The sequence below is a fragment of the Ursus maritimus genome, unplaced genomic scaffold (genome assembly GCF_017311325.1).
Source record: "Ursus maritimus isolate PB19 unplaced genomic scaffold, ASM1731132v1 scaffold_15, whole genome shotgun sequence".
NCBI classification, from domain to species: Eukaryota; Metazoa; Chordata; class Mammalia; order Carnivora; family Ursidae; genus Ursus; species Ursus maritimus.
Window position 1 is genome coordinate 51949067 of NW_024423897.1, and position 15790 is coordinate 51964856.

General features: G+C 51.8%; 1 protein-coding gene across 1 annotated transcript in view; it reads right to left on the reverse strand.

The window, feature by feature from the left end:
* Positions 1 to 551: 551 nt before the first annotated feature.
* TRIO (trio Rho guanine nucleotide exchange factor) overlaps positions 552 to 15790 on the reverse strand; it is a 238077-nt gene continuing 222838 nt past the window's right edge. The window contains exons 48-56 of the mRNA XM_040630542.1: positions 12629 to 12876; positions 10953 to 11091; positions 10115 to 10142; positions 9759 to 9921; positions 9146 to 9267; positions 7761 to 7839; positions 5839 to 6039; positions 3516 to 3654; positions 552 to 2904 (exon numbers count right to left, since the gene is read on the reverse strand). Coding sequence (XP_040486476.1) covers positions 2356 to 2904; positions 3516 to 3654; positions 5839 to 6039; positions 7761 to 7839; positions 9146 to 9267; positions 9759 to 9921; positions 10115 to 10142; positions 10953 to 11091; positions 12629 to 12876 — 1668 coding nt within the window. The 3' untranslated portion in view covers positions 552 to 2355. The remainder of the gene's footprint in view (positions 2905 to 3515; positions 3655 to 5838; positions 6040 to 7760; positions 7840 to 9145; positions 9268 to 9758; positions 9922 to 10114; positions 10143 to 10952; positions 11092 to 12628; positions 12877 to 15790) is intronic.

Genomic DNA, 15790 nt, shown 5'->3' on the forward strand with positions numbered 1-15790 from the left:
GTCCTACCTTCAGGATGTCAGCAAACAGGAATTATAATAAAGCCTGTTCTACAAGTGCCCCAGGACCCCATGGCTCCTGGGGTAGCTGCTGAGGGCCAGCCATCACTGGAAGGTCCCTGCAGGTGCACATCGTGGGTCTGCTCATAACACCACGCTTGAACCCAAGCGCTTCACGTTCCTCGATCCATCTGGACGTTAAACTTGGTTTCCTGTGGCCAGAAGGCAACAGCTCTTCCCTTTTCTCCGATTCTGTGTCCATCAAGAAGTGGGGTACCTTAGAGATTCTAACCAGGATGAGGTGCATCCCCACCGTAAGCAGCTGAAACCTGGTTTACGCACCAGTGTCTTCGGAGTCTGGGTTCTGGGAACCAATCTGCAGGCACCTGACCAACTCCCATTTCTGGCCACGTACTACGGATTCCCGATCCGGAACATTCTTCCCTCCAACTTCCCACCCGACCTAGGAGAGGCCAGTCTTTCAGTCTCCCTCAGTGATGTCTCTCTTTTCGATTCCACAGTGATCAATTTAAATAAAAGTCCTAACACAAAAATCAGGCAAATATGTTTAATTTTTTAAAATAACTGATGGCAAAATAAAATATTTACATCACATCATACTGTGTAAACATGTAAGGTCTCTGTACAAAGAAATATACATGCAAAATAATGTAAAAATTTAACTGAAATAATAAAAGAAACAATACACAAATAAACGTGAGGTTACGAATACACATCCAGTTTTGAATCCAATTTCTTTTAAAAAGTTTCTGTACAATTTTACAAGAAACAAACAAAAACCCAACAAAAGAATAAATAAAATACATCGGAAGGGGCAAAGCTTAACTACGCCAGTTTATGGCTCAAGACCCAGGTGTCTGTCTGGCTGGGGACGCGGGCTGGTCTCTCTTTTAGTGTATTTCACACAACGAAGGTAAAAAGACATCCAGAAAAATTCAAGCGTGCCCAGAAACCCCGCGGCTTGTTCCAAGGCCTCCCCATCCCAGCGTGACTTTTGCCACAGTGACACAGACATTGGATGCCAGCCTCAAAGCGGCTGGTGCTTAATTGGCTTTTATTTCTTACCAAAAGCTCAAAATCCAGCCAATTTTTGTACAGAAAGTTGAACGTCAAAAAGTCTAAAAAGTAGTAAATGTCCAGACTGATTTTGGGGAAAAAAATAATACTTTGGCATTCTGAATAATAGCATAATAAATTTTTAAAACATTACCCTATTATCCAGTTTTATATTCAGAGTATGAAATCACTTTTTACAGTCCTCAAAACCGACAAATTTCACGAAGAGTTAAATCTCCTTGAACTGATGGCACAGGGCTACAACCCCCTCCCCCCCGCCCCCGACACACGCACAAAACCATAAAGCTCACTGTACGAAGTATGTGCTTTTTCTATATATTTATTACAGGTACAACAGAGGTCTTCATAAATAGTTGCATAAAATGTCAAAGCCACAACATTGCACATGATATGAAATAAAACCAAAAAAACCCCAATGAGTGCATTTACAGTATTTTCATCTGACTGTATACTGCTCAACAATCTGATTTGACGGCTTGGGGGGTGGGGAACACAGGGGGGCCACCACTGGGGCTCAGGGCGGGACCCAACCTCACGTCCTGGGTGGCTGGGCAGAGCCCTCTGACCTCCCCCAGAGGAAGCCCTGGGCGGAGGGGCGGGGGGAGCAGGAGGGAAGGCAGGAGGGGAGAGGACAGACCGAAGGCAGGACCAGTCTTATATACAAGTAAGGCCTACATTTCATCAGAGCAGAACGATTCATTCTATTTTTATGCAAAAGTCCGAGGTTGAACGCACATTTCAGGAGCCCAGTCTGGCGTCCCAGCGAGACGCACGCAGACCCGGCAGCTGGAAAAGCTCAGAGGCAGGGGGACCCTGAGCTCTGGATGAGGCCGCGGGGATGGCCACCGCGAGGGTGAGTCCTCCCCAGAGGGGTCCAGTATCTCTGTTTTGTTCGTGAACACCAGTGGTTGAACATAGGCATTTTGTTTCCTTGAATAAATCTTGGAAAATGTTAAATTTGCAAAATTCTATTCATGTTCGTTTAAAAAAGTTTCTTTTTATTTTTTGCAGAAACCTGAATAAAAGACTGTGATACAGCAATGCTGTCTCCGCTCATGAAGAGTGTACGAGAAGGTCCTCCACCCCAGCACAGCGTGCTCCCGAGTCCCAGGCACTGCCGAGCACAGCTCCCGCGGAGCCCAATGTCACACGATGAACATACGGCAGCTGATCAGTTCTGTTGGTGTGTGTTTGTCTTCAAAATTCAAATTAACAGCTGATTGGCAGGTGAAAGAGAATGAGAAAGAACTTCAAGATAGGTCAAACTCTAGGCAAAAGCCTGCTCTGTAAGAAGTTTTTAACGCTACGGATAGGTCGAACATCGTTCTGGTGTTTGCGCCGCTCAATGAAGGAGGTCAGTCTGGACGTGTCGAGGACGCCCGCCCCTTTGCCACTGCCATGGCCCGCCTGCAGCCACTGCTCCTGGAGGGCCAGCGCAGCCGAGGGACGCTTGGCAGGGTCCTCTTGCAGGAGGAAACACACGAACTCCTTGGCCTTCTGGCTCACTCCTTTAAAGCAGTCCTCTGGGAAACTAAAGTCTAGTCGGCAAATGTTCAGGCAGGTCTCCTCCACGCTGTCGTCGAGGAAGGGGGACACGCCGCTGAGAAGCACATATGTGAGCACTCCGACACTCCATGTATCCGAGGTCAGGGAGATGGGGTTCCCAAGGATGATTTCGGGGGCTGCAAACTCGGGGTTCCCCAGTAACTGGTGGATGTAGTAGGTCGTGTTGAGTTGGACAGCATCTCCAAAATCAGCCAGTTTAATCGTTGGCTTGGCCAAACTCTGATCCACCAGAATGTTTTCAGGCTAGAAGACAGGATAAGACAACGGTCATTTCCATCGATCCCCATCTCAAGCTTACGCGGGAGGCTCACCAGGAATCAACGGAGTCAACTGGAAGAAACCGTTCCCACGCAAGACGGGATGCAGTTCTGAGCGTGCGGGCCCATGGAGGAGGAGGCCCCGACACAGAGGAAGTGCTGCCCCTCCTCGCAGGCAGTCCTCCTGGCACGCGAGCATGAAGGCCCTGTGCTGAAGAACGCTGGCTTAGCGAGCTGGGTGTTCATTTTCACTCCCGACACGAATAGTAACATTCACCATCCTTTCTCAGCGACCACTGACCCAGTTCCACACCAGCCCTGCAAAGCTCGCAGGAACTTTCTGGAACCTCATGGAATGTGTGAAGATCTCAAAATGTTTATCTGATACTTTACTGATTGTTTATATCATTGAGAGCAAAATCTTAAAAACGGAGATGACAAATTGGGGTTCCCATGGCCCGCCTCCTCCTGTTTGTCCCTAGTTCCCGCAGGCCTCCTGACCTGGCTGCAGTGGATACGTTGGGAGGCGGCCCCTGCAGGCCAGGTGGCTGGGCCGCGGTCAGACATGCTGGCCGTGGCCCCACGAGCCCCACTAACCTTTAGGTCCAGGTGTGCTATCCTGCAGTTGTGAAGGTATCGGACGGCTTCCAGAACCTCCCCCAGATACGCCCTGATCTTCCCTTCGGTGAGGTTTCCCCAGCGCACCACACAGTCCAGGAGACGCCCCTGGTCAGCCCTGTGGAGGCAGGAACGTGTGTAACACTCGTCACGGTGCTGGGTCACTTCAGAGGAAACCAACAGCTTGTCTGTGCCCACTGTGGGTGTCCTACCAGCCCGGCGTTTCAGGAGCACACTTCCACCTACGCGCACGACTCTATCAAGAGGGTACTTTCTTTTCAACCTCGTTATGGATGCGAGTGGGGAACGAGGGCGCGGGGATGGGGAGAGGAACACGCGCTCCCGCCCAGCGGGCTCGCGCACGGGTGCTCTGCAGGCGTCTGCTGTAGGACGGAGTGAAGTGCTACGCCTCCCCAAGCCTTGGTTTTGTCATCTGTAAGATGGGCAACGGGAAGGCCACGTGAGATAATGTGAGGCAGACCTCAAGGTGTGGAGAAGACAGCCATCGGGAGCTGGCTGGGCGCCCCGCGGCAAGACAGGCCACTCCCCCCAGAATCTGGCCATTTACACAAGCCCCCGCTCTGCTTTTCCCGAAAATGACGACTCACAGGTGAGCCCTGACCCGTTAGTGACCTCTGCCCCAGCCACCTTACAAGTAACACGTGCTGCCCCTGCTCTCCACCTCCTGCTCACTCGTGACCTGGGATGCAGGACTGCCCTTCCCCCAGCTCACTGCCCCCAGCTCTGCAATCTGTAATCTGAAACTGTGCCTGCGCTCAAAGTGACCCCAGACTTCCCATTTCCCTGAAGTGCGAGCTGGGATGAGTCTCTGGTTTCATGCTGGACTCAAAAGGCTTCCTACTGTGAATTACTTTGATACTTAGAAACCACTGATACAGCACTGGCCATGGGCCAGGGACTAAATGCTTACTGTCAATTCACTAAATCCTCATGCCAACCTTCCCAAGGTGATACTGCTCGCCAGTGAAGGCCAGCACTGTGATGAGGTGGTCTGGCCCCATCTCAACACCTGCCTACATGCCCCGCTCTTGTCTGCAAAACAGAAACTTAGAGGAAAACCAGCCACTTGCCTGGTAACAAGGAGTAACTGAGGAGAATTTGGTAGTAATTTGTTACAAAAATAAATCCTAGTAACAGTATGGTGAGACCAAACTATTTAGCTTTCAACTAAAAAAAGAATGAGAGCTGAACACACTTAAATTTTCAGGCAGAAATCGAAGTCCTGTCAATTTTTGACGAGGACTTTAGGATAGTTCTTGTTAAGAAATCCCCAGATGAACAGTAGCTGTTAGACACCCAGCATTTCCAGCCAGAACAGAACAGAATGTAAACACAGCTAAAGGCCAAGATACTTCAGAGAGACCAGAATGTTCTAGGGCGGGCTTCCCAACCCTGGTTCTGCTAACGCTGGGGGATAGATGCTTCTCTGCTGTGGGGCCGTCCAGGTTCTGAAGGGTCCTGAGCAGCGTCCCTGGCCTTCACCATCTAGATGCCAGTGGCACCCCCAACCCAAGTGGTGACGACCAAAAGAGTCTCCGGACATGGCCAAATGTCCCCTGGGGGGGGGGCAACACTGCCCCCAACTGAGGACCACTGCTCTTGGGTCATAGCTTTCACCCTCTCTCCTTGGACGACTGCGCCATTTACTGGGGCGGCACACAGGGCTCACTGAGCACCACGTGACCGGGGGTGCTGCGCTGGCAGGAGGCCCACCCCCTTTCCCAAGGACGGTCTCTAGGCGAGTGCATCTCACTCTCCATTTTGACCAGCCCACAGTGGGCCGGAGCTCTGAGGGGCAGGACTGCAGGCCCGAAGCATCGGGCATGAGCAAGATCTGAGGGAGCCCACTCTGAGCACCCACGAGGCTCCCCGGGCCCCGGCAGCCGTGTGGTGCCACTAGCAGGGGCAGGAGTCTTCAGAGGCCTGGCCCCTTGGGGATCCTGGGAACTAGGTGGCCCCTCCAGGTTGGCTGAGACCCAGAGGGAACCCGGGTGGAGGTGTTTGGACGCTAGGCCCGTTGCCCCCTCATTTGGACAGCATGTGCTAAAGACTATACTTCTTCTACCATTACTGGAAAGCTCTAGAACTGTGATCTCTGACAGTAGGCATACACACACACAGACACACAGACACACACACACACAGATACACACACATATTACAAGTTCTTTGGATCCTGAAATCCTGATTTTTGTCCTTCTTAGAGAACAAACAACAGTAAAATCACTTAAAGTTGAGGCTGAGGCTTACAAACTGGGGAGGGCAGTGGGTGCGTACGCACATTTCTAACACCAGGACGTAGCTGGTCGGGGTCTCGAAGGTATCAAGGAGGCCAACAAGCAGCGGGTGCTGGAGGTTCTGCAGGATTCCAAGCTCATGGGTGACCTGGTCACGCTTCATCAACTTCTTGTTCACAAACTTAGTGGCCACTGCTCGTTTGGTTCCTTTCTGATCACATTTCTTAACGACAGAGAATCTGCCCCTGGAGAACAGGTCGAGAAGGTCGTTTTCAGAGGACTCTGAGTATGTCACAGAGAAAAGACTCTGTTAACCTAAATGGCCTGGAGGCCTGTCCGCAGGCCCCACTCTCCTGGGCTCACTCGTGGAGGAGCGGTGGCCCACGATGACCCAGGGAAGCCTGCCAATCTCCAAGCCCCTCTGCCATGTGATGGCTCTTCTCCCTCCTAGGGGCAGGCTCCATGACCTCCTGACCTCTGAATGTGGCAGAGGGGACACCGTGGGACTTACCAGGCAGCCTCCACCTTTACTTTCATGGGGAAACTTCCTTACCACGGCAAGAAGCTTGAGCTGTACCCGGTGGCTCCAGTCACCCTGCGCCCCCTCCTTTTGGAAAGGGGTGTCTACTGCCGTCACTGTGCCTGCGGCAGACCACCTTGGGATGCATGTGTGGGGCTGGTCACCCATCGGTAGGTAGCCCATGGCCTCTGAAGCTATACCCAGTGAACCGCACCCAAGCAGCCTCAGCGGCACCTTGACCTGTCCTGGATAAGAGAGTCTTGGACCTCAAGTGTGAGCCTGCTACCATATGATGGGATGAGACCTGGTGAGCACCGGGGACCGTGAGGAATAGAGATCAATCTGCGGTGGGCTGAAACGGACACACCACCTTGCTGCTCCTCCCACAAAGAGGGCGGTCTACTTCTCTGGCCGTGGATCCGGCCTGGCTGGTGGGGTTCCTGACCCACACGACGCAGGGAAAACGTGGTTGTGGATTTCTGAGGTTGGGCCTTAAGGGGCCTCGCAGCTGCTTCTTTTGCTGTCTTGAAATGCTCTGCCATCATGTGTGAGGAAACCCAGGGTGGAAGTCTATGTGGAGAGAGGCCCAGCGTCCCAGCCAACTGAGCCCAGGAGATACCAGCAGAAGACCTGCCTGATCATTCACATGTTGTCAGAAGCGACAGCGAGTGGTGTGTCTCGTGCAGCAAGGGCTAAGTGAGGATACGTCAGCCTGACACATACCTGTGTGTGACCAGGTACCTGGAGCCACACGGCCCAGTATGGCCACTGGACTGCAAGAGGCTGCTGCTGGGGGAGTTTCTTGGAAAGCTTTTTAAAAGGGACAAGCTCAGCTGTTGTACGTTTGACCTCCTTCTTGCCACGTGGGTTCTTACCCCAGATGTGGAGGAGTGCTATGTGGACAGGGAGCAGAGCCGAGTCAGAAAGAGCCTGCCTGGGGGCCTGAGGGCACTGCTGAGCCACTGCCCCAGGCCTGGCTGCCCCTTCTGGAGAGAACCAGCTTCTCTCTCTGTTTGGGCAGGAGGACCCTGCCACTCCAATCGACACCTCCAATCTGAAGAACACGTTCCGCCTTTCTCTACTGGGACTCCACAGGAGAATTAAGTCCCACAAAGAAGGGTCTGAGCGACTCTCCTCTGACTCCTCACATGGACAGGACACAGCTCGTACAGTCCCAGATGCACGGCACAGGAGTCAAGTCATGGCATCAGTGGACGGCTTATGGCATCAGGCCTTAATCCTCTCTTGGAACCCAAGCTGAAAACATCCTCTTTACTCCCTCAATGTTTACTATCAAAAGGCAATTACAGATTATATTTCAAATATAATTTGCATAACTTCCAAATGATGGCAAATTACACCACTTAATTTTATCAGTCTACTCCTATGGAGAGTTCTGTCGTACACGCTGCTCTCTTGGCAGGGGCCCTGGGTTTTGTAACATACCTGCCAAGTTCAGCCACTTCACTGTAGAAGGAGTCAAAGTTGTCCTTCCAGGTCACCATGATCCCATCACTCCCTGCACCTGCAAGAAGAGCATCTCCCCTGAGCTTGGTTTATGCGGCGCTTCTCGGGGAAGAAGTCTATAGGCCTGCGCCATCCAATATGGCGCCACACGTGACTACTGAGCATCTGAACTGTGGCTCATCGGACTGAAGATGCACTGGAAGTGTAAAATACACTCTGCAGGTTGGGACTTAGGATGAAAAGAGATGGATTCATGTGATAGAAATAAACACACACCTCCTTCCCCATTATTTCCCCACTCACATCTCCAAGGTGGAGTCTTCTATCTCCCTAAGCTCCTTTAGCTTCCGCTCATTCATTACAAAGCAAAAATCACCTGCATAGTCTCTGTGACATCTTTTACAACTTAGAACACTGGTGATTCTTCACTTTTAAATTCAAGATTCTCTTTCTTCCTTGTGTCAGGATCCAAGAATCAGATCATTTCCTTTCTCTTGTTTAATGAGGGTAAAATATCTGGGATGAAGATACATGGGATAAAAATGCTAAGACAATTCTGTTCATTGTCCACACACAGGGCGCTCCTGGACTCGATGCACCTTTTAGTTCAGATTCTTATTTTTGCTCTTAGAAACAGTCTCCTAGAGCCGGGGCAGCTGCAGGATGCATGGAAAACATCAGCAGCCCCTGTACTGCACAGCTGGCCTTCCGGGAAGCAGGAGCTGTAAGCCAACTGGTATGTGTTGCCTACCGAGTGACTATATAGATCGGCGCAACCAGAGGGGATATGAAAGGGCCTAAGATGCGGGTTCTGCCCCTAGGAGCTCACAGTCTGGCCGAAGAGAGAGAACAAGGCCTTGCTGGGCCATGGAGAGAGCAAGTGCTTCAGACCAGAGCAATGCGCGTCCCACAATGGTTGCGCTGCACTCATAGGAGAGATGCTGTCAGGGTCTCAGCGAGGCACAGAGCCTGCACAGGCTTCAACCACACTCCTTCCTCTCCTCCCACAGCCTATGCAAGACCAAGTTAGAGCAGATTCTCTCAGAGCCTCAGTGTCAACTGAGCAATTGAGTAAAGAGAAGTCAGCTGTAAGAATGTGTTTTGAGCACTACGAGGACGGATGTACCGTGTTCCAACCCAGGGGCTGGCACGAGCCACTTGACCGCGCAGGGGCTGCAGTCAGTGGTCTGCACCGTGCACCTTCCCGGGACGCCCTAGACCCTGTGGTCTGTCGCTTGCAGCTCTCCCACAAGTGACTTATTGCCAAATATTTCAGACCCTGCTGAGTGTGTATGTGTGGGAGTGCAGTCTGCGGACCTGAGCGTTCTGGAACATGTGTGTCCCAGCTCAGGAGTGCCACTTACCCAGCACCCTCAGACTGGCTGAAGACGAGGCTGAACCCATGTCGTTCACAGCGATGCACGTGTAGATGCCGTCATCTTCTGTGGTCACGCCGACGATCTTCAGAGTGGCCTCTCCCAAGTCACTGCCGCACAGATGACAACACACTATGGGTCACAAAGGTGCAGCTCCCACAGCGACCACCCCTACCCCCTCTCATTTGGGGTCACAAAAAATGACAGAGGAAGTACTGACAAGGAATTTCAAGTGGAATTTTTTTTTTTTTTTTTTAAAGATTTTATTTATTTATTTGACAGAGATAGAGACAGCCAGCGAGAGAGGGAACACAAGCAGGGGGAGTGGGAGAGGAAGAAGCAGGCTCATAGTGGAGAAGCCTGATGTGGGGCTCGATCCCGTAACGCCAGGATCACGCCCTGAGCCGAAGGCAGACGCTTAACCGCTGTGCCACCCAGGCGCCCCAGGAATTTCAAGTGGAATTTTAATTTTTATTGCACACCCTGGTATGAAATGCTTCCTTGTGGGGGGTGTCAGGGTGCCGAGGGTAACCGAGGGGACTACGTGTGTCTGTCACAGTGGATGGAGGTCACGCTCACTGCCAGCAAGACCCACCCTCACCTGTAGGAGATGCTGTAGTGACCGTCGTTGTTCAAGGTGTTGTGTTCAGGGCCCTTCCAGGTGATCGAGGCCTTGGGGCGGCCACAAACTCGACATCTAAGAACAACGGTCTCCCCTGTCTCACACGTGACCTCACTCAAGGGAATGACGAATTCTGGGGGAACTGTAGGAGAAAGGAGTCAGTGACACCTGTCACCCTTGGCTCCCTTCCCACACCCACCAATCTTCACAAGAATGAGACCTGTATTGCCGCCCATGCCCCAGAAAACCCACTGCCCAGGTTATGCCCCAGTGTTCTACGTGCCCTATAGACCCTACACTCTGCAAGACCAGAAGAACGAGATAACAGAACTCACCGTCATATATGTAGTTGGGATTGAGAAGCTGAAAGGGAAAAAGCACATAGATGTTAACCAGAAACATGAACTGTTTTGAGGTATATTACTTTTATTCCCTGGCTACAATGATCATTGAAGGATCAACAGGAATACAACTTGGCTTACATGGGTCTCAAAGCACATTTTCATTGCCTTTAAATGCACTCAAAAAGCCTCATGTCATACAAATTTTGGTGAATTTTTGTTTTCCTACCCACAAACACAGGAGAGCCTCTTGAACTCAGAAATGCCCATTTTTCTCATCCGATGGGCCGGGTTCGGCTGGTCCCTGGGCCCCTTCCTTCTAAAGAGTGGCCAGTGCCTTGACCCAGAGCCCTTGCACTCCCTTTAGGGCATGGTTCCTTTCTCTGCAGGCACCCACCCCCAGCTAGGATGAAGGCAATCCGATCACGGGAATAAAGCTGACTGAAGCAATCGCCGGGGACGTGCGGAAGCCAGCGACCCCGTGTCTCAGGCCTCCAGTCACTTCCCGGGGGTGTGACGCGGGCACCGAAGCAGTCTGCACCACAGCTGCTTCACACCGTGTACTTGGAGAATCTGGGCTCCGCTTCACCAGGGCGGCTGGCTGCGCTCCTCGTGAGCTGCACGTGCGCCGGGGGCCCTGGAATGCGCATGCGCACCCGGGCGGGGAGCACGGTCCCGCGGCAGCTGCGGGCAGGGCGGCGGGAGGTGGCTGGTCCGGGGCAGATGGCGGCAAGTGAGGCCACGCGCCAAGCCTGCGACTCCTCCCGGGCGGCCTCCCGCCCTGCTGCTGCCCCTGCGCCTGACGCAGGCTCCTGGAGACCCTCATACGCACCTTCACAGATACCTTGTTGCTGAGCCCCTCCCGCGACTTCCGATAACCGTTCTCTAACTTGCCTTCCCGCTTGCCGTCTTTATCTTTTTTCTCAGATTTTTTCCTTAAACGGAGTGCTGTGTGCCAAGATGTTGACTTCCTGGGGGAAAAATAACACGTTGGTAGTGCTATATCTTTCTAGTGTTCAGCAAGTGATTCCTGAAAGCCTTAGAGAAAAGCTGAGTAGCCCACTTAGGGGATTTGGGGTGACTGAGGCTGCCTAGCACCAGTGAGCTTTGCGGAGGGAAACCCGCCTGTGAGTCTCAACCACCAGAGAGGAAACCAAGGAGCTCTTCACTTTTGAGGATTAAAATACAAAAGTGCTAGTAATGGATAATTTTACCTATCAACTTTAACTGGATATGGGTGCCCAGAAATGTGATCAAACGTTGTTCTGGGTGTTTCTGGGTGAGATTAACATTTTAATCAGTAGAGTAAAACACACGGCCCTCTACAACATGGGAGGCCGCCTCCAGTCAACTGAATGTCTGAGTAGAACAAAAAGGCAGGCTTCCCTGAGCAAGAGGGAATTCACTGGCAGAATGGGTCCCCAGCCTGACGGCCCACCCTACAGATGCGGACTTCCTAGTCTCCCTAACTGTATAAGCTAATTCCTTATATTACCTGCTTCCTCCCTGGAATACACACAGACACACACACACACACTCACTCACTCACACACTCTCCTATTGGTTCTATTTCTCTGGAGAACCCTAATACAAGGCCTAAGAACACTCTTTGATAAAAAGTACAAAATGGAATTCATGAACAATGTACTAGAATAAAACATTTCTGCATATCAAGGACAAACAGGACAAGGGGATTATGATGGAAGAGAGGCTCTCTGTAGCCTGAACTCAAGCCTGGCTTCTCTGGGGGCTGCAAGCTCCAAGCCCAGAGGTGTCGAGTGGCGCTGGGATGCTGGCCAGCCTGTGCTGCGAACCCAGCCAAGGGTCCTCCATGCTTGGAGGGGAGCACGACCACTGTCACTGCCTTTGGGTCTGCTGGTTTGGGCTGAGGCCTTATGAGGCTTCAGAAATCACCAAGTCCTGCAATGCTTCCACTCCCAAAAACCACTGGGCTGATTTCTACCAGAGCCAAATAGATTCAGGGAAGGGCAGAGTTTTAAACCAGCACCTGAATCAGTTTTCTTAAAAAAAAAAAAAAAAAAAAAAAAAGTTTAATACAGCAAAACCGGTCATTTTTTCACTGAATTAACTTCCTAGTATACATGAGGCATGGTGGTAATGGCATCACACAGATGTTCACCTGCAGCTCACAGAATGAGCATCTGCCCGGATTCACCCTCGGCATAGCCGGCTAAGGAGTTAGAGGTCCCTGGGGAGTCCTCACCCCTGACCCAAGACCTTTGGAGACTAGAATATTATTGTGAATAACCTAGTGGCTTAAAAAAGCTGTGTGTTTGCAAATGCAGGTTATTAAAAGAAACCTGTCAGAACAAGTCTGAGAGATGAAGGGCCACCCCATCTTCACTTCGGGGCTCCACACTGTGCTCAGAGATGAACTCGCACTGACAATGGCGCTGCTCTCTCTCGCTGGGCCTCCTCCTCCCTGGGCCTCCAGGCCTCACTCGCGCTCAGGTCCCTCTCCCCTTGGCTGGCCTGCCGGGCACTCACTTGAGAGTCCCATCGGGGTTCTCCATGATGACTGCACTGGTATGCCCCAGGACGAAGCCTGGAATCCAGCCCTCGGCTGCGGGGCACTGGTCAGTGGCGGCTCGGAACACCAGAAACATGTTCTGTTGATTGCTGGCCAGAATTTGAACGACCTCTCCTTGATAGACGTTTATCTCATCCTCCTTCACTGCCGTGTAATCGTGTGTCACCAACATGGTGGAGATGTTGCTACTGCTGCTACTTTCACTCTGGAGTGGGAAAGACGGGAAAAAAAGGCAGAGGGGAACTGAAACGAGATCTGATGTCATGAACTCGCTCATCAGTGTGCGCCGCAGTGTGACGACCCGGAGCAGGGCTCACCAGGCAGACACGGAGGCACCTGCCCTCCTCCGCCACTCTCTCTTTAGCTAACTTTGTGCCTCTTTTTGGATAACCGAAAATCAGGATTTCTCTAGAAAGCAGTGCAAGCAATAATCTAAATTCAATCACCGCAATGACGACACTTCGCTTTGGGGAGCTTGATTACTGTTTTAATCCCATCTTCGCTGGACCCTCAAAGAACAGCTCAGTCCTTCTGCTAATGCCATGCTGCACTGTATCTACGTCACAGCTATGTCACCGTGACTGTCATGATCATTTAAAAAGGTATTATTAAATTAAAAGGCCACAGAGAGTAGCTCTTCAGCTCACTGACACATTAGATCCTGGAGCAGCCCCAAATCTGCCAAAGAAACTGTTCACCAAGAACACATATCCAAGGATCATGACAAGCTGCTGACATGCCTGATCATTTTCACCTCTTTTTCTTTCTAAAAGAATGAGGAATACCTGAAAAGAAAAGCAACTACTGTTCTGCTGTCATGGATAGTTACTCTGCCTCCTTTATGTGGCCCTCAGTGAGTGGCCCTGAACTTGCATGATTCAACTGTCCCGAAGGTGCTGTTGCCAGGGGAACACATAGATTACACAGCTTTGCAGAGCAGCTGTGGACACCGCTGGCCCCACGATTCAAGCTCTGGGAACAGTCCGTGGCATAAGAAAGCCTATTTTCCTCTCACCCTGGAGTCCTAGTGGGACCCAGTCTCTTTGCTCACTGTGTGTCTCTAGTGTCTACCACAGTGACAGACACATAGCCGACACTCAGTGCATGTTCAATGACTCAGCGAGGCAAGATTGCAAGAGTAAAACAGAGATCGTTTCTTAAGGCCACCTACCTAGGGCCACAAGCTGAGTGGTGTCAGCTGCTGAGCAGAAGAAACACAAATGGCAGTATTTGTCCCCAGCTGTCAGTTACCAAGTGACCCTTTTGCTCCAGGGGAGGAGGAGGAAGCTGACACCACCGCCAAATTCTGAGCTACAGCTTGCTCAATCCCCTCTAGCAACAGGTGGGATATGGGAAAGGGCGTCAGGCACCCTGCTCCTGGTAGCGTGTTCTCAGAGGCTTCCACCACCGATGTTGTCTGGATGCTCACGGATCCCCCGGACTCCAATGACACTAGCCTCTGCTGGGCTCCCGGGTGCCTGGGCAGGTCCCAGGTGGTGTAGTGGCAACCGTCAGACAACCCTGCCACATGCCTGTCAGCCCTGGGCTACTGAGCTGCTGTCGGGAGACGCTGAAACAGACGGGCTGCTTGCTGTTAACAAGCCAGTGTGCCGAGAATTCCAGGGTGCAGGGCTAGGACTCTTGACCTGCAGTGGGTATTTAAATTAAGCACAGCAGAGCGCCCAGCTCTGGTCCTGTCTCAGCTGTTGCCTCTTTTGGATCCCCATGCTGTCCACGTCGGGCTACAGCCTGTGCGTATTCGTTTATGCCATTTTATTCTTGTAGCATGTGCTTTGTTCTGACTTATGTAGCAACACCCAATAGTTTGGAGATCACAAAGCCAAATTTGCTAGAAAATGCAAACAGAAAGCAACTTATGCGGCAGAGCTGCTTTTGGCCATAGAGCATCCCAAGCTCATCTCATAATTTTGCCACAATAAATGCTTAGTATTTTCTGAACACCCCCTATGCATCAGGCATTTAAAATCCATCTCATTTAGTGCTCGAAGCTGCCTTCCCAGCTGGCACAACCATTACCCCCTTACAGAATGGGGGCTTGGGCATGCGCACGGGCCACCTGGCCTCAGACTAAGGCAGGGTTGCACTTCTATTGCTGCCAGGTGGGCAGGTGCAGAAAGATTGTGCGTCCACATTTGGGCTCTGGCACAGTCACCGTCTGGGTTGGTCCACATCCACTCCACTCCTGCTCTCAGTAGAACTTTCCAGAAGGTGCCCATTCAAGGAGGAAGAAGGACCCAGGCCATGGGTTAGGCACAGCTGCTTGGCTGTGTCTGCAGACAGCTCCGTGGAAGTAGTCATAGAGGAAGGTGGCCATTGCTGACCCACCAGGAGGATAAGATGGCCCAAATGGGTAGAAATGGGGCAGGGCGATGGTTCCTTTTAACCAAAACACTTAAGAGTCCTAGAGGACATGTTCACATCCCCATTTAGGCCTCTAGTGGTCTTCCCAGCCTTCAAGGGCATTTCTGTAAGGCACTTTGACTCATCTAAAACACTGGCAATTTCCCTTTCCAGGTTACCTACCACCTAAGAAAAAGTGGGAGGCAACTTTTGCTGCCTAAAGCTGGAACATACGGCACATGCGACTGTGCCTCTGTCTCAGGCCATCCTGGGAGGGAGCCGGGTGGTGACCATTATTTGTGTGCACTCACGGGTGGCCCGGAGACCAGCACGGGCTTCTGCGTTGGAGCAGTTGAGACTCGTTCTGAAGCACAGACTCTGAGCGCTCCTCGTCTGCGTAAGGGGAGTGTCCACGTGAGGATGAGCTCAGGAGCTGCTCCTGGGCCCAATTCGTAAGGGTCTTGGCTGTAAGGCCACGCCCGCATCCTGAGTATTCAAGCAGATGTGGGCAGGCATGGCATCCCTGCGAGCTCTGCCTCTCTTGCTCTGGCTGAAGTTGCTCACCTGCATTCCTAGCATTTCAGACCGAACCGGGGGCCAGGCTACCCTGCAGGCCGCTGTAAGGCACCCACAAAGAGGACACTGCTCACAGCCATGGCAGAGGACGCCTGCCCTGACCACTTATTTTTGCAAATAAGAGTCAAGGGCAAATAAATGTACCAAGACCCATTTCCTAATTTCTTCCTCAATTAAATATA